The sequence below is a fragment of the Bactrocera neohumeralis genome, chromosome 5, assembly GCF_024586455.1.
Source record: "Bactrocera neohumeralis isolate Rockhampton chromosome 5, APGP_CSIRO_Bneo_wtdbg2-racon-allhic-juicebox.fasta_v2, whole genome shotgun sequence".
Taxonomy (NCBI): Eukaryota; Metazoa; Arthropoda; class Insecta; order Diptera; family Tephritidae; genus Bactrocera; species Bactrocera neohumeralis.
In genome coordinates this window covers 57,669,258-57,692,232 of record NC_065922.1, presented here as the reverse complement: position 1 = coordinate 57,692,232, position 22,975 = coordinate 57,669,258, and the positions used below count along the sequence as shown (strand labels likewise).

General features: G+C 34.6%; 2 protein-coding genes across 9 annotated transcripts in view; one reads left to right on the top strand and one right to left on the bottom strand.

The window, feature by feature from the left end:
• LOC126757894 (dynein axonemal heavy chain 2) overlaps positions 1 to 7,862 on the bottom strand; it is a 38,807-nt gene extending 30,945 nt beyond the window's left edge. The window contains exon 1 of the mRNA XM_050471791.1: positions 7,383 to 7,862. The gene's annotated coding sequence lies outside the window, so the exon portion shown is untranslated. The remainder of the gene's footprint in view (positions 1 to 7,382) is intronic.
• LOC126757891 (transcription factor Sp9) overlaps positions 5,369 to 22,975 on the top strand; it is a 78,323-nt gene continuing 60,716 nt past the window's right edge. The window contains exons 1-2 of one of the 8 annotated variants that reach the window (XM_050471785.1): positions 7,958 to 7,976; positions 9,744 to 9,953. In XM_050471785.1, the coding sequence (XP_050327742.1) occupies positions 9,840 to 9,953 (114 nt within the window). In that variant the 5' untranslated portion in view covers positions 7,958 to 7,976; positions 9,744 to 9,839. Of the gene's footprint in view, positions 5,645 to 7,957; positions 7,977 to 8,233; positions 9,954 to 13,873; positions 13,913 to 22,975 lie in introns of those variants that run through there. The other 7 variants (XM_050471784.1, XM_050471783.1, XM_050471788.1 and 4 more) reach the window with 7 other exon arrangements.

The following is a 22,975-nucleotide window of genomic DNA, read 5'->3' as shown; positions in this document are numbered from 1 at the left end:
TGCTTTTAGTAGGAGAAAATTTAGATAGATTATATCATAAGAAAAAAGGTATGCCGAAATTCGTGACTGGATTTAATTTACAGGATAAATATTTAGCTAGAGCTAAAATATGACAAAAATAAATATAATCGTGATAAGAGTATTAGTCAAATAATCTAATGCTAGATGTAGATTTCTTGAGTTCGTATATAATATAATATTCTTTATTGTAACAAAAAATAAGTAAACTACTAAGTTTTCTTTAGTCTGGTCTAGAAAATGTTTAATTTCGCCAGAGCATATACAAGAGCGGCGCAATAAGTATTTAGCCCAACTATCGCAAAATACAGGGTTTGTCCGGACAGTAATAGGACTAAGTCGATTCTCCGGAATAACCTTGAGAGTCGTGGGGCATGCTGCTTGGATCCCCTCCATCGTCTCAAAATGCTTGATGGTCACTTTCACACATGTTTAAATTTTCTTGGCACACTTCCACTCGCTGCAATTTCTCGATGTCACTGAGAACTTTTGGGACCATCTTCGCGTACACCTTGTGCATGTTTAAGTGCTCCGTCACAATGTCATGAACCACAGATTATAAATTTAAACATGTCCTACATGAAATGTTGGGTATGAGAAAGCTGACGGGTTGTTCGGACAACAAGATCAAATTTCAGACTAAGTTACGGCAGTATTTGACACCGTTTAAGCGCAACTGGAAAGAGTTCAAGTCGTGACTGTCGGCAAAATAGAGTTCCACGACGAAGGAGTAGGAAAAGCCAAACCAGTGAACTTCACGAGGAGAAGAAGGCAAAGACGGTCTATGCGCACGGAAAGTTGATAAACACCATTTTTTGGCACTCACAAGGTGTGATCTACATCGACGAACCGAAAATAGAGTCAAGTCGTCACTGAGCCAACTATTCAAGCCTCCATAAAACATATTTTCTAGGGAGATTAAGAAGTTGGAGAATCGATGGATTCAGGAGACTATGTGAAGATGAAAATCGTAATATTAAAAAATTTTCGTTTTTCTTTTATAGGTTAAGTTACCGGACTTACCGTAGTCCGCTCGTACATTTCTGATTTATCAAACAATTACTAAATTCTTAATAATCAGGATTCGGATTATATATTTTGAACTAAAATTTCATACTTTCAAAAATATTTTGAGAATGAAACTATTTAATTTTTGTGTTTTTGATGGTGCCTTATGCGTGCGCTGGTATACCGCTTATACGAGACGATACAGCATGCTATTAGAATATACTGCAGCGTATAAAAAATGTGCAACTGTTGCCAATTGAAACTTTTGGCGAAGTCTATGTACACAATCCAAGCAATCTCGAACACAATTCCTTAGAAAAATGATACAAAATAGAAATTCTGGACATAAGTTTAAATATTGGATAGTCGAAAAAGTCTTTTCGTACTTCTAATCAAACTTCAAATTATTTTTTTTCATTATTTTCACACATTTTTGAAAAGCTGTAACTTTTTTTCAACTTCCCCGAATGTAATTTTTATTAAATGAAGCTTAAGATCTCACCTTTCTAATACTATATAGTATGACACAATGTGGTTGGAGATATATGACTGCAACGACATCTATTGACAAAACACGAAAATACTTTTTCGACTACCCAATTTTTAAAAATAATTGAAAATAAAATATGATTTATTCATACAAATTTGTTAAAATAATTTCTTAAAAGGCTTCTCTTTTCTCTTTTCAATTTAAATTAATGTATTTAAAAGCTTACATTCCTTTAAGAATTATCAAATATATTTATGTAAGAAGCAGCATACTCGTATATGGTATAGCGAACCGCTTCCCTCTTCTTGCTTAATTTTTAATTGTATGTATTGCAACGCCAGAGAAAAGTGCAATCGTCTTATGGGCGTGAACCTATTGGTAAGCAAAATGCCACTGCAAACTACAATGACCCAGCCAACAAACACTTACAAATCGAAGCAAATACAACGGGAGTTAAGAAAAAGCATTATTTGCTATTATAATGGATTCAATAGAGCAGAGCGGTATTGAAATGAAATCATTTCAATTGTTTCGGGTTAATACACTTCTGCACATATAAAGCCACTACAATGCTATGGCACACCCATTGGTAACACCCAATTTGCCGACTAATCGAATGAATGGGTTGGCACCCACTGGAGTGGACAAATACGTGGACTATTCTGAACTCGTAAGATCCATGTATGTATGTATGTTTACATACATATATACCGACAATGCATACCATATTTAAGTAAGTAAGAAATGTTGAGGCAATGAAAGTTGGAGAACTTCTGGAAAAGTGCGTGCTTGGAATAAATAAAATATTGAAGTGTATGAATAAATTGGAAAAATTAAAACACGCTTCTATACAAACGCACTCCACATGTGTTAAATCGGTTGCGTGAAAAGGGGTCGGTGTGTCGCTCATTGCGCTGTGCTTAACGTTCTGAATTGCTGCGTTGGTTGTGCACTTAAGGACTTCAGCATATAGCAAATCAAATGCAAAAAGCAATTGCTAACTCCCACTTTGAAATATTTTTAATAACAATGCATGATGGAAAAACATATAGTCTTAACTTATAAACATTAGGGCATATCTTATCTGTGGTTTTAATAAATTTCGAGTCCGGAGAAATACTCTTAAAAAGTTACCGTAATGCAATATAAAATATCTTCAAACTTAACAAATACTTAATAATGTAATTTATTCGAGAAAACAAAAAAATAACTCACTGACACTTTTTCTATAGACTACGAAAATGCTGATAAAATATAAGGAAAGTAAGGAGAGGCTAAGTTCGGAAGCAACAAGACATTTTATACTCTTCCAGTTTGTACGGATCAAAGCCAGCAATTTTCTAAATATATAACTCACACACAGAACGACATTTTCGGAATAAGGTTTGTTAGAAAATCGAAAATCATTATACCATTTGTACTATATGGAAGTAGAGGTAATTCGGATGAGTTATACAGTATATGGTTAACCGGAAGCTTGAAAATTGTATATTAGGCATATAGGGTCTAAGAGATGTATTAAACCGATTTTGTATATTTTTCGCAATATCACACAATATTAACATGCAAAAAACTACTAATATGTTGTCTGAGTTAAGATAATCGACATACTGGCCGATATATGCGGTATAAAGTGAACCGGAAGTTCGAAAATGTTTGTATTAGGTATATGGCGGTTGACAGCAGCTTCATGCAATTGAAACCAGTTTTAAAATAGGGCATCTTGTTATCAGCAAAGGATTTGCTCTGAATTTCAATAACATATCTCACAGATTGATCAATATTTTCGGGAAAATGTTCGCTGGAGAGACTTGTGTCCTAATATTCTCAATTTGGGGGATTGAAGAGTTGTTGTCCGATTTTGACAAATCATGACCTACATTAAGCGCTCTGTATAGGCAAGTACATTCATTTGTGCTTGATTTTCATAGTCAAAAGTGAAAAAATCAGATGGTTGACGGTGGATCGTTATCGCTCTAGTAGGTCCTGAGATGCCATACCCATCTTTGACCCTATATAGGACCTCCTGTGCCTTCCTAGATAATACCTCTGAAGCATTTAGTTATTGTTTTATAAAACTTTTAGTAGTTTTTAACAAAACCGTTATATCCGATTTCATAAAATTTTACAATGTTTTAAGAAGAGTCAAAAAGATTTGTACTGTGCGAATTTGAGTGATATAACTTGAGTGGCTTGGGAGATATATGTTTGTATATATTAAAAGAAACAGTCGAAGCGAATATTGTTATATCTGGCTATAAAGGCCATCCAAATAGACGCAGGACTGTAAAAAGTGCTTCATCAGCCTGTCAACCACCATTTTTTTGAAATTTTCATTTTTCTTTTGTATGCTAAGAACTTATTGGACCAAAAATAATAATAAAGTTTAAACATATATGTAGTATAAAAATTGAGTGTCAAAAGTGTGCATTATAGTCAAATATATTGTTTGGCTTTGTTGTTAGGGACTTTATTTACTATATACTTGTACATAGGTAATTTGGCAAATTAGAGTGACGGATTTCGCATGGTAGGAGAAATAGAAGATTATGTGGAATAAAGAAAAATGAATGTGCGTTTTATCTAAAAAAATTTTGTTAACGAAAACATAATTTTTATTAATATCTGAATTCATTTCAGTATGCTTACAGCTAAATTTGTTAACTTAAGCTGCACCGTAGCTATAATAACTTTCAGAGGTAAATTTTTTATAGCATAAAAGGCTATATAAAGTGCTTAGGGCCGTTTTCTCAATGTCTAGTCACCAGCTATTTGACAGTTAAGTTCTGGTTAAATTAACCAAGGCTCCTTCTTTCGGCAAAGAATCTTTTTTAGAAAACGGTTCTTAATCTTGATTTGTATGGTTTATCAGTTTGAATGGCCTACAGTAGTATCAGCCGATATGCTTTTGGGTGTTACGATAGATATATGATACACCCTAATGTGAATATACTATATGTCGTCACTTTAATATTTGCTCATCTATGCATTTATTACAATATCATTACAAGCATGTGGTTTCATAAGCTCATATCTCCACATTTTTGTAGATACTTACATACATACATACATATACATTTGTATGCATAAATACCATTTACGTCATTTATACCGCTGGAATTCACAGTTTCATACTTTTTTGCGCCGCGACTACAACAATATTTTGACGCATGTCAGAAGAGCGTCTAAAACACGACGGGCGATGCAGCAGCGTGAAATTCCACCGCATAGCCGCACTCCTGCTGCTTATGTGTTTAGGTAATAGAAAACCAACGGTGTTTTCGGTACTTTTTCTATACCATCATCCGTCAGCGTCGTTCAAAAAGTTTCGATATTTTATTCCTTTTCCATCTGTGGTGTTTTTTTCACCCGTGGCATGCCACATGCCATAATAGCGCGTGCACCACAGTAGATTAGCTACAACAGCATTCATCGAGCACGAGAACAAATCAGCATAGACATAGCATATACATACAGTCACTGCGGGGAATTCTAGCGGACACGCAAACTACGCCCACTCGGCCAACCTCGCAACCTGTAGGTTCTGTGGGAGCAAACGCGCACACGCTCTTAAAAGCACATACTATATTGTACGAAGTATATACATATCTATATATATGTATATGTATGTATATACGTAAGTATGTAAATTAGTATATATGACATGTATAAGGATGCCGTATTTCGCTCTGGGGGCGGCTATGGCCTTGCCATGCATTTTCATCCCAGCTCAGCAGCCCGTTCAATTCGCCTGAGCAGTCAGGCGTTGGTAGCCGCGTCGTAGATGGTGTAGACGATGGCAGCGGCCGCGACCATGGTGACGATGATGGCATTGTTGCTGGAGGTGGAGGCGAAGGAGTGCCATTTGGGCGTAGTTGTGTTGGTTTGAGGGTTCTGTGCTGGCGCTACACTTCTAACCTGACGTGCCCGAGAGTTTTATGCCCTCGCCATTGCTGTCGTGCATTCTGAGTGAGTGGGGAGTGAATGAGTTACTCAACTGACAATTGCCTCGCTTTCAATTGTGTGTGGTTGCGGGGAGTTGAATTGAATGAGGTGCTGCTTTATGCCTTTTAGGCTGGTGCAAGGGATTGATTGGCGTGATTTGCCCTGAAAACACTTTCTTTAATGGTATGTGTTTTTTTGTTGTATATACATATGTAGTATATGACGGTTTCATTACAGCGAACAAAATATTTTTGTTAAATTATGCAGTTAATATTTTTTTGTCATAGATTGGTGAATTCGGGACTTTTACGAAAAATAATATATATATATACATACATACATACATATGTATGTTTATATTTTATGTAACTATGAGCTGTTAACGTATAATATGTTTATTAATTTTAGGTGCCAGTTTCTCTGGTAAAAAATTCTGCGCTCAGCTAAAAGTGGATTATTGAATAGGTTATGAGTTTATTCAATTATAATTAAAAACAAATTATTCTGCGGTTATTTTTCATGTTTTTTTTGTAAGTTTTAATGTACTCCTTGAAAGTTTTCATAAAAACTTGTATTATATTTGTAAAAATGTCTCAAGAAATAGTTAATAAATATTGACCATTATAATTAGAAAAAAATTTGCAAAAATTACGCATTTAATTATTTTAATTTATGTTTTAAAATATTATAATTGTACTTAGTCAGCATGTTTAAAACAGTTAAACGCTTTCTTTTTGTGGAACGTAAATACCTTTTGTATTGTATAAAAATGACCTTGACATATCCGAAAAGCTCTAAATAATGAGACGTTGTATATAATTGTGTCATAGAATAAAAAATAAATTTTGCGGAAAAATATAAGACACCTACATATACATATGTACATATGTATATAAATATATTTCACAAAAAATTAATTTTCGCAACATCGGAAGTGCTCCCATAAATATGAGAGTACTCAGTACAAAGCGTTTTTACCTAAACAAATTGACGAATTTACAGGATACTACAATGTATGTTCTACATATATGTATATATATATATAGGTACATATGTAAGTTTGTATAAAATTAGTATATTCTTGGTTTAGAAAAAATGCGCTATGTGGCACACGAGCCATTGTCGATGCTCTTTTATTTCTTGCTCAAATACGTTGAAGTGAAATATCCCATTGAGTTCTCCTATGTGCTATCTCTTTTGCGCAGCGGCCATCGCACTAATTATAGGTTACCGCAAGGTTTGGAATAAAACAAGCAGCCAATTGGTGGATGCCTCGCACAATGGGACGTTGCAGTATTGAAACACGTTGAAGTGAGAAAGCAAGAAAGCGTCGTAAAAGAGTTTCATAGTGCTGCTTGGAGCTAAGAGCGAGTAAGGGAGATAACTTGATGAGTCTGTAAACTGGTTGTAATTAATTGAAGTTGCTTGTTTTCATTTCATACCACTACATAGAAAAGTTGTAGCACCAACACTCTTGTATTCAAAGGAGTCGATTTTGGAGGGGAAATGAAAGAAGCGTGCTACTCAATTTTATGAATGAATGCTTGACTGAACAATTTCTCTGAGTAGTTTTTTGGAAAATCTGAAACTAGCATGAAGGATGTCGTTTGAAATACTGGTTGAGAGAGTTAGAGCGCGATAGTCGTGAATTTATACTTGTAAAAAAATCAAATTTCAGCTCGTTTAAAATGAATTTTTGTAAGCTTTTGTGTAAATTTACAACTGTAAGCTGTATTTTTATGCAGAATTTAAATAAAATGTGTCGTTTAAAGATCATAAAAGTCGTCAGTGCATACAAACATACATGATTAAAGTAAAAATTTTATCACTTGGGGTTCAATTTTAGAATACGTACATGATCATTTCATTGCGATTATTTTTACTAATTTTTGGAAATTTATTTTTGCTAGTATGTTCATACCTTAATTAATAAAGTATTCCATATACGCAAAATCCAGTCGCACTAACTATTAGTAAAGTTCAACTTTCGCGAAAAAAGCAAAAGCAAATGCAAAAAATTTTAGACAATAATTTAATCGCCTTGCAATATAAAAAACTTCCTTAGTTTATCAACCGTGATGCAGTCGTTAGTTGGTTTTGTAGACTCTCTGCGAGTGCGCTCTCTCCATCGCTGTATCAGCAGTGGCGCTACTGCACAGTATATACTTATGTATATATGTATGTATGTGTATATGCATATTTGCCGTTGTATGCTGATGAATGGCTGGACGCGTCCCAACCACTTTTGCCAACCAGCCGCCTGCTGCCATGCTTCATCAAACGCCACCACCACCACTACCAGCTACAGCTATCTCCTGCCTTACTTCTATTGTGTTTGCGTATGTGCGCCTTGCTTGACTGGTCGAAGTGTTTTTCGCTCGGCAGTAGCGAGCACCGGTTTCTTGGCAGTGTAGCAGCGCGCTATTCAAATCCGATACGAGCCAACACAATACACATTGTAGAGCGCGTAGAGCGCATAGCGAGTGAACGACAAGCGTAACCATCAACAATGACGGTTTGTTGTATGCTTAAGCCGTAGATACACAGCACAGCAGCAAATAAACAAAAAAATTAAAAAACAAATATACACATACTACGCCTATCTACTGTTTATGTAGTTTTGTTTTCCTCCCTGTTGCTTATCCGTTTGGTTGGCTCATTGGCTTTGGTTGTGCCATTTGTTGTTTCATTTGCGCAACATTCATTCGTTGGGGTGCCAGCATTAACCACGGTATCGTTACAAAGTGTATGCGCGTGTGTGTGTGTGTTTATTTATGTTCATTACTTTGTGTTTTTATGTGTTGTTGCCTTTGTGTTTGTGTGACTTTAGAGAGCTTTTTTCGCTTGTGCCGCAGCGGGCAGAACAGTCACCAGCATTTGTACGTACAGATACGACGCCCGTTTATATTTGCGCGGATTCTTTTTGCGAATTAACAAACGCGCAAGTGGATTTCCAACAACTTATCTCCGATAAAGGCGTAAACAAAAACAACGACAATAAAAGCAAAAGAAAAATAGTAAGAAAAAAATAAAAATTGAAAAAAAAAACAAGCGCCCTGCGTTCACAGTGGGCCGGCCGGTGTGGCTAGTTGGTATACGCGTTCGAATGGCAGCCGCAGCAGTGCTAGTGACAGTTGTTGGGACGGCTTGAACACACCAAGCAAATAGCGAGCTGCGTATGAATTTTGCGAAAAGCTAGTGATCGTAATCTAACGCGTGAAAGTAACTAAAGTTAAAAAAAAAATCAAAATTTTAAAAACCGATTTGCAAAATACGAATTTTATTAACAATAATCCCAATAAGTATGTGTTTGCTTCAGCTGATTGCGCGTGGTCATTGGAAATCATCAACAAATCGCCTGTAAAGATCCTGTGTCGATAAGCCAACACACAATAGGTATTCACACGCATCAAGCCACTACGCTTATGGGAAGAAGGCGCCACGCTGCGCACCACAATTCAACTACCTGTCAACGGTTTGGCACTTTTTGTCGGATTAACAGACGGACAGGCACACAACAGCGGCACTAAAAGGCAATAAGCGAGGTCCCACAAAGCACAATAGGGATTTTTTAATTTATAAAAGAAAATTATTATTCAAGTAACACAATAAGGCAGTACTCCCAGTTCACTTGCAAAAATTACGAAAAGGACAATAAAAAATTAAAATTCGCAATCGGAAGCGTTTCTTGTGTTGCATTGTTAAAAGTTGTAGTAGAAAAGAAACACCATTTGCATTGTGCTATTGAGCGACGGCGTTGCAAGCAGTGGATCTTAAATTAGACGGATTATTGTGAAAGAGGAAATGGAACGTGTAAAAAATTTGTGTAATAAGTAAAAAAAATATTCAAGAAAAACACATGTCACAGTCCAAAAATTTTTTTTTAACAATTAGATATATAGTTGTGTAAAAACATATAAATATTCAAATCAGCACAAATACTGGCAAAGAAAGTTTTAGATAACACGCATAAGCAAACTCAAGCGAACCTTCAGTACATTAGTTAAAGTAAAGTGATAATGTGAAAAATTTTGAATTTTGCAAATACTAAAAGAAAGCAAAAGTCAGAATTCCGTTGTAAGTGAAAAGTATGATTGATGATTGTTACGCCAGCGTGTTGCTTTATCACTCATGACATGTGACAACTTCCTCAATTCTCTCACAAAATAAAAATAAATAACAAAAACGATTGATTTCGGTCCCCTCAAAGCATTCACGTAATAATCCTCCGCAATTGTAGTGCAACTCAAACAAATTTGTCATAATAAATTCTGCATTTCAGTGTTTGTTTCAAAGCGGCAATATTAAATAACAGCTAAATAATCAAACAAAAACAATTGTCAACGATTATCGCTGCAGTGAGCAGAACGTAACTAAAATGTTAACGGACATGACACCGACGGCCGGACAGTTGTACGGCTCACAAATACCCGCCATGGGCATGAATATCGGTAATATCGCCACGCATCTGCAAAAGCCGCAGGTTAATCCGGTAAGTCACTGAAGTTGTTTAGATAACGCTTTTGGGGGCATATAATGCGTATTTACCTTTCTTATATTGATAACCGAAATTGTTAGCTAAATGGTTAAATAAAATTAAAAAAAATTCTAATGTCTTCATGTGTGTATACAGATAAGATTTAAAGTTGCGCGTATATATTGGGTAGTCGAAAAAGTCTTTTCGTATTGTCTCAATAGATGTCGTTGCAGCCGTATATCTCCAGTGCTAGCAATTAAATTGTGTTTGAAAGGTGAGATTTTAAGCTTCATTTAACCAAAAAAGTTTGAAAAAAAAGATACAGCTGAAAATTTTTTGGTGGTTACGGACCATAAATGCTTTGTAAGCCGCCAACCAAATATTCAAATGTTATTCTGTTATCAAAAAGCTTCTCATGAAAATCCATACATTTTGTAGGATCAAGGAGTGTACAACTTCTTTCGAGAGAAGCTCCTACAAGTACCAAATTATTCTTATTTCACTTCTTACTGATCGTAGTATTAAAGAATGTACTATATATCGTTACCTGAAATGCAAAATAACGGAACATAAACAAATCGAAAATCGCTGTCAGATATAATTTGTCTATATGAGTGTGTGATAACGAATATATAACTATTTTATAACAAAAACTAAATTTTTTTAATACAGTAGGGGCCCGCTAATCCGGACACGACCTAATCCGGATTCCACTGTAATCCGGACAGGGTTAAAAAATTCAAAATTTCTATTATGTCCCTTGTACATTCGCTTTTATGCTTTATTGTTTTAAGTTTTTTTTTGTTTTTGGAACATGTGAATTATTTGTTATAATAAACAAACAGAAATTTATAAATATTTTTTCTTAATACATAGTTCTGATATGTCTTTGGTAATCCGGATTCCCTTATATTCCGGATAGGGGCCGGTTTTAATTGATCAGGATTAGCGGGCCTCTACTCTATGAGTGGTTTCTATTATATCGCTTTTCCCCTGCCTGTGAACTTATGAACCATGATTTTACGTCATTTTGCATTTATGATGGCGATATGTAGATAAATTGGAATTCTTGGAATCAAATGTAATCTCTATATAAAGCATAATTAAAATAAACATTAAAACAATTTAATAGATTTTTTTCGGAAAGCAAAGCAAATTTCGGAACATTTTTAAAGACTGTACCGAATAAAGTTTTTTGCTACCTAATGAGTAAGAAAGAAGTTAAGAGGTTACTCTCATGTGAACGCATACATTTTATCACTTTTTAGGAAATTTTTTTTTATGCGACACCAAAGTTCAATTATTTTAATTTTTTAATATATTTTTATTTGTATTTTGAAATGTACAAAAAAATTTTTTTTTTCGTTTTTTACATTTTTAAATATATTTTTTTTTTAATCAAAGTAGTCCCCAACAAAAAAAATAGTTCACTGGTTAGGGTGATAGCGGCTGTTCCTGTTGTCTGAAATAAAAAATCGAATGGATTATTATTCAGTAGTTCTGCGGCTATCGTCCCTACCAAATATAATCGATTTCATTAAAAAAAATGTCGAACTTCAAAAAAAAGTCACGAAAATCTTGTTTTTTATCGTTAAAAATCGTTAAAAAAAATATGAAATATTTTCGAAAATAAACAATTCTGGTAGGGACGATAACTATAAATGAGTAGAACATATGTAAATTTTAAAGCAATCGGTTGAATACCTTTTTTTTAGGACCATGACAGTTTCAGAAAATGATGATTCGAGAAAAATGCGTTTAGAAACGTAGCAGCTGCAGACTTGTCAAGGCGCCTGGTAGACAGTTGCTTACGACACGTCGGCGACTATGAGCTGTAACTTATCAAATACTATGAATTTCGGTCTGAATTTTTCACAGCATGTTTTTAATAGGTTTTACTGTCAAATTAAAAAAACGATTTTTCGAAGTTATTACATGAGAATACCCCCTTAAGGGGTTACATGGGGATCCTCGGCTAAAAAACAACCTTTTTTTTAACAATTTTATCAGAATTTTTTATTGTTACAAATATACAGTATTAACAAAAAAATTCTGAAATTTTTGTAAAACAAATGTTTTAAACTCGGTCATTGCGACGACTTAGAACTGGGACGAAGGAAAAACTGAAAATTGGATTTTTGGCAGTCATTTTTACAAAAAAAAGGAAAATTCAGTGAAAATTTCGCGTTATTTTTTTTCAAATAGTTGTAATCGAAAAAAAATCCTTCATACAAGTCTTTAAGAATTACCTAAGAGTAACCTCTTAAGGTAAAAAACACGACGAATATTTTTTTCGAAATAATTTTATACACATATTTATGTATAAGAAAAAGCTAAATTAAATTTCTCTAGTATTACGAAATTACGGATATTCATACTAAAAAATCGGCGAAGCTAAAACTTATCCTGAAAGCTAAAAAATTAAAATTACCTATCGCTTTCCCAAAGAGAAAAATTTTAAAATGAAGTGCTTTTATTTTTACATATAAAAATTCTGTAAATGGTTAGAAATTTGATTGCAGATTTTAATTAAACAATTTGGACAAGATGAAAAAATGATGAGCGGACAAATTTATTTTGATTATACAAGTAATGAGAATCCGATCACGACGCATTATAAGCAAATACTCCTTAGAAACTCTGTTCTATAGGCTTTTGCTCGATGGGGTAGATATACATACATATATAAATATATATCAACCTAATTCGCCTCAAAGGATTGGCGAATAGAATATAGTTATGTATATTAGAAGTGGATCTTCCTTCATAGTAATTCCAAGAAAAGATAATATTGAAAGTGAATAATCTAGATATTGAATATTCAAATAAATATGCAGGTTAAAGCAGCACTTCATTCAGTTGCAGTGGTTACATAACTATTTTCTCAAATATACCACCTTCTTTATGAATGTCTTACTATTTGCGGGAGAAGTGATACATATAAAATAACTTTTCTTCCACCAACAGTTTCCAAAGGTACACGTGGTGAAAATAGTTAATAATGAATCATTAACTATTAGCTTAGAGAACGGAACTAACGACAAGCTTTTCATGTTTCCGCTAAATATTTCCAAATCATACGTTTGTAAAGAAGTCATTAATTTGGAATAGCTAGAAGCATTTCACTGAAACGGATACTGCAGCGCTAATAGTAGGCTTGGAAGCGGTATGCTCTGATTTTCAGCAGAAATCATCATTCATAGTGTTATATGGTTTTTGTAGTTATTTTAATTACATAATGAAAGTATGCGTGCTGAAACGAACGAAAAATAGTTTTACTATAAATATAGATCCAACACTTGTGCTTCGCGCTAATTAATGTGCGGAGTATGTATTTAAAAAAATCGATTAGCAAATTGCAACTTATGTAGCTTTTGGTGAATATTAATAAAAAGTTAGTGTGAAAATATATGTATATGTAAGTAAGTAAATGCGACTAGCGTTTATTATAGGCTGTATGCCGCAACGCGCTAACACAAATTATAGAAGCACCGAAGTAACTTAACCTCGGCAGTGCGGTTACGGAGGACACGGGGGCAATGAAAATAACTAATCGGAGAAACTATAACACCAATAAGTCATGATTAGCTTTGAAGGCAAATAAGTAAGCTTGGCGAGGAGGCGCATAGACGCAACCGCAGCGACTAAAGTAATATTAATAGCGTTTATGACAACGGACTAATTAAATTTTAAATATGACTTCAAAGCAAAAGACGGAAAAATATTATAAGAAATGGGCTAAGTAACGATATTGAGTGCCACAACAATGAAAAAAATAACATCTACACACAGCTATAGGTACATATATGTATGTATGCGGCCTAGCCGCCAGATGCTCTAACGCTAACACGCAAGTATCGAGTATGCAAATTAGTAGTGAACTGCCAGTTGCCACTTCAGTGGAATCAGTAGTGAATAGAACGTACCCAGTCGCTGTTACCATGTACATGTTTGTATAGTATAGCATGGCTCAGGTAAGCGGTATGCTGCGTTTGTAGCTGAAAGAAGTCATGTGTAAAGAGGTCTGCAGGCGCTTTACACGCTACTAAAAGACTTGTAAGCTTCCAGTCAAATTGTGGCGAAAATACTTTTAACAAGAAATATTTCACAAAATCTGGCCTATTAGTAGTGGCCTAAAGTTTCACAACATAAACATATATGTATATGCGCATATACTTGAATGGACATAGTAAAGAGTTACATCAAGCCTGCCGGTGCGCGTTTGTTGGCGCTGTGGCATATATGCCATACATTAAAATTAATACCACATCAATCATTTAGCAATCGAGGCGGCCAAGTTCAAAGCAACGCGTCAACTTTGACTAGGATCAAGCCACTATAACAGAGACAACATAAAATGTATTAGCACTGGGAAAAAATATGAAAATGTGAAAACGTGTACATACATATATATATATATACTATATATATACATATATACAAATGGATTTTAGCTCGAAGCCACAAAAATTAAACGTAGCTTATAACGAGCGAAGTTACACATGCGCATTGGTTTTAATTAAAGCGTTTAAACGCGCCAACAAACAGAGCGGCTCACAAAGTAGATACATTTAAAACAACAAAACCAAATATATGTGTATGCGAGTATATAGAAGGTATAGGTCAATTCGAATTCGAAGTTGAAGATTTAGTAATTTTTTGGTGGCGTGTTTTGATGATTTAATTTTTTCTCATCATTTATCTTGCGTGTGTGCTTATGTTTTTAGCTTTTAAGCAGATAGTTGGCGGTGCGAGCTTGAACGCAGACGAACTGAAATGATAAATTACCAAGACAAACTGAAATTAACATTTTTTTTACACTCTTTAGGCGATATTAAGAGCTTTAAAAGAGTATGATTTTTGCAATTTAAAATAGGCAGTGGTGCTTAAGATTGCACACGTTGCAAGAATGTAATATTTGGTTAGTGCTTTCAAACAAAATAAAATTTTAATTGTAACTGAAAATTGAAATGTTGTAATTAATGACAAGCTCATTAGTTTTGACTCAAAGAATCTATCTGCGGCGTGCTTTCTCCAACGGCTGTACTAAATGTTATGGAAGCTCAAGTATTCTTAGAAAAGTTTTAAGATTGTAGTAGCCAATGTTCTATATGAATGTATATTTTTGAGCTTTGGCAAAAAATTGCAAACTGCTATTACATTATTAGTTGGATTTCAATTTCTTCATAAGAGAATAAAAACAATATTCCAAATATCTATTGAAGCCTTTTTTATTATACATAAATTTAGTTTTATAAAGTGTTTTTTATATATTCGTATAGTTAATTTGGGAGCGAAAATCAGTACCTTATTATTTGGCTTTCTGGAGCAAAACATAATATTGTGCAATAAAATTTTTAGTGTCAGCTTTAGGTAAAAAATTGTAATTCACTTCGATTTGATTCGAAAAGCAATAGATAGTTTTCCACCCTTGTTTTACAGTAGAATCTTCTATCGTTTGGTGTGATCACGAAAAAGTTGGTATGAAGTACTTTTCGGTAAAATGAATTTCTTAGTATTTCTTAATAATAAGAAAACCCGTTAAAAGTCTTTATCTTGACTGTGATCGGTAAATTTGTATAACAGCTATTTACTATAGAAGTCCGATTTGAACAATTTCTTCCCAGATTTTACCATTATAGGATTTATCAAGATATCTTGTCAAATAAAATGTTTTTTATGCAAGGACATGATTTCAATTTGTAAGACACCAACAACCACTACACCGATCCTTTTAAATTTGTGAATGCTATTTCCGTACAATTTACAAGGTATCGTCGGAGAGTTATTTTAAAATACTTTAATAATTTTGATTTTACATCAACAATTTAATGGATTTTTTCGCTAAAAATCGAGTTTCTTATTTCAAAGTATTCAAGAAAATGATGAAATGAAATTTCGAAAAATCCTGTCGGGGCTATCTGGGGAAAGCTAGTAACTGGTATAATAACTCGTATAGTATCTGGTATTATGTATGAGTTTTGATTTTTTGATCTTGGATGATTCTGCACCAAATTATCAGGGCAGCTCAAACTCACTTTTTTCCGAACACATTCGAATAATAACTAACTAAAAATCAAAAGTGAGTGTTGTTATATGAATTGCTTAATAATATGTACCTACCATACGACGACATTGACATACTTGTAGTTCAGGAAATTAAAGGAAAGCGGCTACGTCGTCCGAATGGACGAAAACACTCCAGCTCTGAAAGTATTCGACGCAGTCCTCGCTGGGGAAAGCAGAGGAAGAGGAACACCTCCACTTCGTTGGAACGACCACGTGTAGAAATACCTGGCTTCGTTTGGAATCTCCAATTGGCGCCAAACAGTGAAAAGCAAGAACGACTGGCGCGTTGTTGTAAACTCAGGTATAACCGCATAAGCGGAGTCTACGCCAGTAAAGTAGAAGACGATGTACCTACCTAACCAATGAAGGCGCCACAAACCGATGCCCCAATATATTGAGTTGGAAGTTATTCAGTTATTTTCACATCAGCCGGATTAAAAATAATAATAATTTGAAAAATAACAAAAAAAAAAGATAATAAACAAATTGAAATTAACAATTACCTAACGGTTCGTTTGTAATCGCTATCGAAGCGGCATATGCCGTACAACAAAAGAAATTAAGAAATAATGTGCATATACTTATGTTTATATTTAAATTTTCATGTAAACAGCGGACAGATTCGAAAGCATTTTGAGGGGCATTCATTGATCGCGCAACAAACGCCAACTAAGCGATCGGTGTGTAACTACCGCTGTGGCGGCTGTGTAACAAAGGCAAAACCGCCGTGTCATTTATTAATTTTGTAATTAATCGTATTGAAAAGTAGAAGATTATTAAAGTACATATGAAAATAAAAATCATGTAAATTATCGAAAAGGAGGACGAGCTGAGAATTGTACTTGTGCACTAAATTGGGAGCCACCGGTGCGCCCACTACAACAACAAAACAAAAACCTACTATGCTCGGTGGTCAGGTGTGCGCTGTAGGAGCTATCCCACTGGTCTAAGTGGTGTAAGCGCCGGCAAGTGTAGATATGTTTTCAAAACGGCGTATTGATTTTTAAGTCGCCCTCTCGCGCCTCCACAATTCTACGCATTCACATCTCCACACGTAGCCGCGCTAACCGCAGGTGGTGGCCTGGTAATACGAGCTGCCACAGTGGCGGCTGGACGTCAGCGGTCTCTTTGTTATCAAACTATTATTTAATAACTTTTAATGAGTTTTCTCTATCCATTTAATGTAGCCGAAAATATGAATAATCTGCGGAGCAAAGGGTACGCGCTGCCGTATAGGCTGAGCCAGCCGGGTTAAGCGGTAACAGCCATTTGCATCGGCGCGTTCAATGATTTTTTTTTTAAGTGTATGTATATGTAATAGCGCCACGTAGCCTTTGAACGCCGCGTGTAGACGCTATTAACAAATGAAATTAGTCGCCATGACTTTGCTAAAAAAGCGGGCAATTGTCGAGCTTAATTGAAAAGAGATGCAGTGCGACTCAGTGAACATAACAAAAGTCAAATATGCCGTACGCATCGGTCTCGACATTAACATGGTTTCCTATGTTTTTCTTACAATTTTTTCTCTTATCTTGTCTACTAGCAGTCACCAGTCAGCAGTCAGCCAGCCAGTCAGTCATTCAGTTAGTTTTGCGTAGGTACATATGCATCCCCCAACAACACATTGATGTAGCTGTAGTTGTATTTACTATTAGCGTTCACGAGTATATGTATGATCAGCGCAACTGTCTGTGTTGCGCGCATGCGCATCACTTCAGCGCGTTCGAAATGCGTCGCTGACTTGCAATTTCGTTTGAGATGCGTAGCAGCAGCGCACATTGGTGATTGCGCGGGAAATTGTGGCACCAGAAAGTCATAAATAGACTTATAAGGAATAAGGAAAAAATGTGTTGGAAATTGCTTAATGCCACTTGTGACTTTTGCAAGCAAGTTCTGTGATTTTTATATACACATATACATATATATGAACAAATGAACGTAGAAAAAGTTGTTTTCCATGTTTTTGTATTTGTTGTATTACATGCATTATTGTGAATGGTTATTACCATATACTATTAAGGTGTTTTTATTATGCGTTTTACAGTCTGTTTTTTTCATGATTTTTTGTGGTTGTATGCTTTCTTGTTGCAGCATTAAGTTTTATGACTGGTCATTGCTTAATTACTGCAATCGTGCTACTGATTGTCGTGATTATTGTTTTATTTGACTTATTTTAACACTTTTTATAATGCACAAGTGGGTAGGGAAAATTTAATAACTACAATTTTAAATTTGAATGCGAACTTATTTAATTCGACTGATAGTGTCATATAATCTAATAATGATAATTTGTTTGAAGCTAAATTTTTCGAAATTTAGTTTTTTGATTATTTGATAATTTTTCTTTTATATATTGAAGCGGACACCATATTAAGGGGGGGATACCTCTAGTACCGACAAAAAAGGTAATTTTTTATACCTTTTTTATGGGAGTATAAAAACAGATCACAACCGATTTTTGAATAGTTTTGAAATTGATTAGAGCGAATTTTTTTTTAATTTTTCGAAAATTCTAGAGGTATGTATGTATATCCCCGCTTAGATAGCATAGCAGGCACGAAAACAAATGAATCTATTTCCCAACACTTTTTCTGCTGTTAAGAAATTATTGATAAAAAATATTTTTTTAGAAAATCGTGTTTCGAATTGTAAATACCAACTTTAGAATCCTAAAAATATTGGAATGATGTCTACTTATTTATTTGTTTTACAGAGGATTTCGAAACGCCTTTCTAATCACAAAGATGTTACTATTGGCTATAGATCTATTTTTATAAAAATATTAAAGACACCACTCATATTTAAAAAAATTTAGTTTTGCTTACGTTGTTTGCATTTCAGGTGACGATATAACGTTATATCGGCTAAAATTATAAAATATAGTATAACAACTACTTATCATACATATGTATACATATATGTATATCTTTTATAGCAGCATTGTTGCATTCTCTTAATTGTATTTCAACAAATACAGCTTACATAAATCTTTAAGCACTTTGGTATGTCTATATTATATATACAAAAAGTTGAATCGTGAATTCCACACTTCACAACGTTGTATATAAAATAAATTAAAAACATAAAATTATTTAAAATCGCAACATGCGGATTTTGCTTGAGACTCGGCGAACGAGCTTTTAAAGCGCACACAGAAATATCGATTGCAATTTCAGAAATTAAATTTCTTTGCACGTTGCGCGATCTTTTGGTATGATTATCACAATTATCTGCAATTCAGACTATAAATCACTTCGCTCTGTGTTTCTGAAGTTGTTATTTTTGTTGTTGATTTTTGAGTGTGCGTGCGTTCGGTTTAAATGTAATTTTTCTGTTATTTTTTATTATATTTTTATATGGTACTTCTGCATGTATATATTATGTATAAACAAGTATCTATACTTGTATGGTATAGCAGATGGAAAACAGAAAGTAAGAAAATGGCGAGAATACAAACATAAGTGTAGTAGATGTATAATAGTAGGAGGATGCCTTATTATTCATATTAGTACTTTAGGAAAAATATTGGTTCTATGTAAAATCCAGGGATGCTATTCTAAAATATAATTCGAGTAAACTCTTGCCTAAATTCGGATTATTTAATCAATCCAGAACGTTTTAGGCAAAAACTTTTTATAAATGATATTCAACACTTTCGTAAATAATCTATGCCTTATTGTACTGGATGGATTTCAACTTTATCGTATAATGTGTCCGATATATCCATATCGAATACGTGAGCAGCTCCTTGGACAGAAGAGAATGTATGGCGAAATTTCAGATACAGAAGTTCAACATTCCTAATATTGATTAAATATAATTTTTTTAACCCTAAGTGTACTTTAAGGGGTTACATGGGTTTACAAGTTTCAAAAAATCGATTTTTTTCATTGTCCCATTAAATTTTGCAACACCTCTAGAATATTGTTCATTTTCAAACTCATCCGAGTAATAGTTTCGGAGATACAACCTTGAAAACTTGTGCGCTCGATGCTAGCTAGGCCAAGTTCGTCGTCTTTAAACGCGTTTTTCTCGAAACTGTGTTTTTGAAGTCGGTTGGCAAGATTGAGAACTCCTCAACCGATCTTCATGAAATTTTAGATAGGTCTCTGAGATACCATTCTTAAAGACTTGGAGAAGGATTCTTTTCGATTACAACTATTTGAAAAAAAATGTCGCTAAATTTTCAGTTTTTTTCCTTCGTCTAAGTTCTAAGTAAAGGTTTTAACTAAAACACGTATTTTTCACTTTATGTATATGATTCTATAAGGAGTTATCTTGAACACTCAGGCGCATTTTTTTTCCGTGGGGTCACCGAGAATGGCGTCGCAATGGCCGAGATTTTCCAAAAACTTCAGAATTTCTTTGTTAATAATGTGTGTTTGTGTAATAAAAAATTCTAATAAAATATTTGATTTTTTATGTGTGAATTTTTTTTTGAAAAATTATGGTTTTTACCCTAGAAAACCCATGTAACCCCTTAAGCCAAACAAAAATTCTCTCAGATTTTTTAATACTGTTATGTGTGCCTCTTAAGGTCTTATGATCAGTATCAAAATTAAAATTCTTCTTCTTTAAAATTTTAAAAAGGAGCATGAAAGCAAAGATCGATTTCATTTGATTTAGATCGAAAGTACAAACACAACAACTCCATATTTATGGGTTTTCTAATTACCGAGCAATTTAAGTTTATTTTGCTTTACGACTTTTTCAATGCAAATACACGATTCCATAATTTGTCCACTTATAGTACGGATTTTTATTGTTGCACTTTGCATTGAGCGCAATTTACCACGTTTAAAGAAAATTGTTTATGAGCAGTGCTTATACTTAATTACAATTCTCAATACGAAATAATACCTATAATAATATTGACTACCTTTCAACACTTGCGCATGATTTTTTCGTTATGCAATAGCTATAAATAATTTTAATCATGCAGTTTAATTAAACTATGTGCTTATTCTCATTATATACCCCTTTCAGACGTTCAATACACAATTGTGCGGGTAAGACTAAAAATAGGTTAAAAATTTTTTTTCGCTTTACTACGTGTTAAGACCCGAAAGCAATGATTGTGCCATTAATTTCTAACGGTTCTTTTCAACGGTTGCTTTGATTTTTTGTTCATTTTTGTCACAATTTGCAAAGTTTTGAAGTGTTCAGCCGTGTTGTCAAGAATGGAAAAAGGTAAATTGAAATAAATTTTGTGCAGTGTTTTAGTTTCGTGATGTTTTGCAAAAATGTGTATTGAAAAATATTAAATAAACTATATATGTATTGTCTTATTGTGAAAAAATTATAATTAAATTAAGTGTTTTGAACAAGTTTAAAAAAGGACCACACAATTGTGCGCTTCAGGGTTTGACCTCGCATTTTCATTTACCCACACAATTGTGTCATTCGAGGTCATTTCAATTTGAATCTTGATGAGGACGTGCTTCAAGTTCTCCAAATATTGGAAAATTCCGATGCTGACTTTAGTTCTGATGACTCAAATGATGATGCGCTCTGGGAACAACCAAATAGGCAAAGGCGGTTCATCCGGGTCGGATTGTAATGAAACTTCTTCGAAAGATGAAATTTTACTTCCAGCTAATCAAGACCCAACTGTAAGTCATGTAAATACAAGCGTATCTGCTCGGGATGAAGTCTGGAAGAGCGTCGGTTTTGTAGACTCGACGCCCCCGCAACAAACAAGTCATCAAGGAAATATTTTAGTTGGTACACCCATGGAGTATTTTCAGAAATATTTTCCTGAAGATCATTTTCAAAACGCCGCGTTTTTCACGAATAAGTATCACTTATCTCAGCATGGATGTGTCCTCAATGCTATTGCTGCCGACATTAAAAATCTTTATGGACTCCATATCATAATGGGTTGCTCAGCTTACCCCAGAGTCCGGATGTATTGGTCGGAAGGCTTCGGATTAGCACAAATAAAAAACGCGATGACCAGAGATAAATTCTTTACATTAAGGAACAGACTCCATTTTGTTGATACTCTACAGCCTCCGACAAACAAACTGTTTAAGATTCAGCCGGTTATAGACTGCGTTAAATCCCGATGCCAAGCACACTATCAACAGAAATTACGGAATACTCGATTGATGAGCAAATGATCCCATTTACAGGAAGGGCGTCCATGCGCCAATACGTTAAAAATAATCCGAGACCTGTAGGTCTTAAGAACCTTGTTGTTGCGACTTCCAGCAGGCTCGTCGTCGATTTCGAAATATTCCAAGGAGCAGGAACTTTTTCTGACACTGGCTTGGGAGTTGGACCGTCTATTGTCATCAGATTGACAAAACATATGCCGAAAGGGAGTTTTCTCTATTTTGATAGGTATTTTACCACGATTCCGCTTTTAGAAAAGCTCCTGGAACTCGGCTACAAGGCTTCTGGGACCATAGCTTTAAACCGATTGCCTGTGCAGAGGATGGATTTCCCGTTAGACCGAAATATGAATAGAGGAGACATAAGCCAGTTTGTGAAAGGTAATATAGTTGCAGTTAAATGGGGCGATAGCAAGTGCGTTACGCTAGTATCCACAGAATGTGGAAAAGACCCAGTTGGAGTGGTACAAAGGTGGTGCAAAAAGGAACGCAAGCACATTAATGTACCATGCCCTCAAATCGTGAAGCGTTATAACGCTAAAATGGGCGGAGTCGACGCAGCGGATCAGTCAATGGAATACTACAGAATTTTTATAAAAACGAAGAAATGGACTGTAAAAACAACTTTTCATTTGATTGACATGGCAGTATGCAATGCGTGGATAGAGTACAGAGCCGATGCACTAAAGGCGGGCATGCGAAAAAAGAATATTAAAGACCTATTTAAGGTTAAATCTAAGCTCGGCGAAGTATTGGCCAAATTCACTGAAAGGCTAATTAATCCACCTGTTCCGTAATGCACATCAACAGCAGAGACAGCTGCAAAAAGAAACAGACCCCGTTGATGTACGA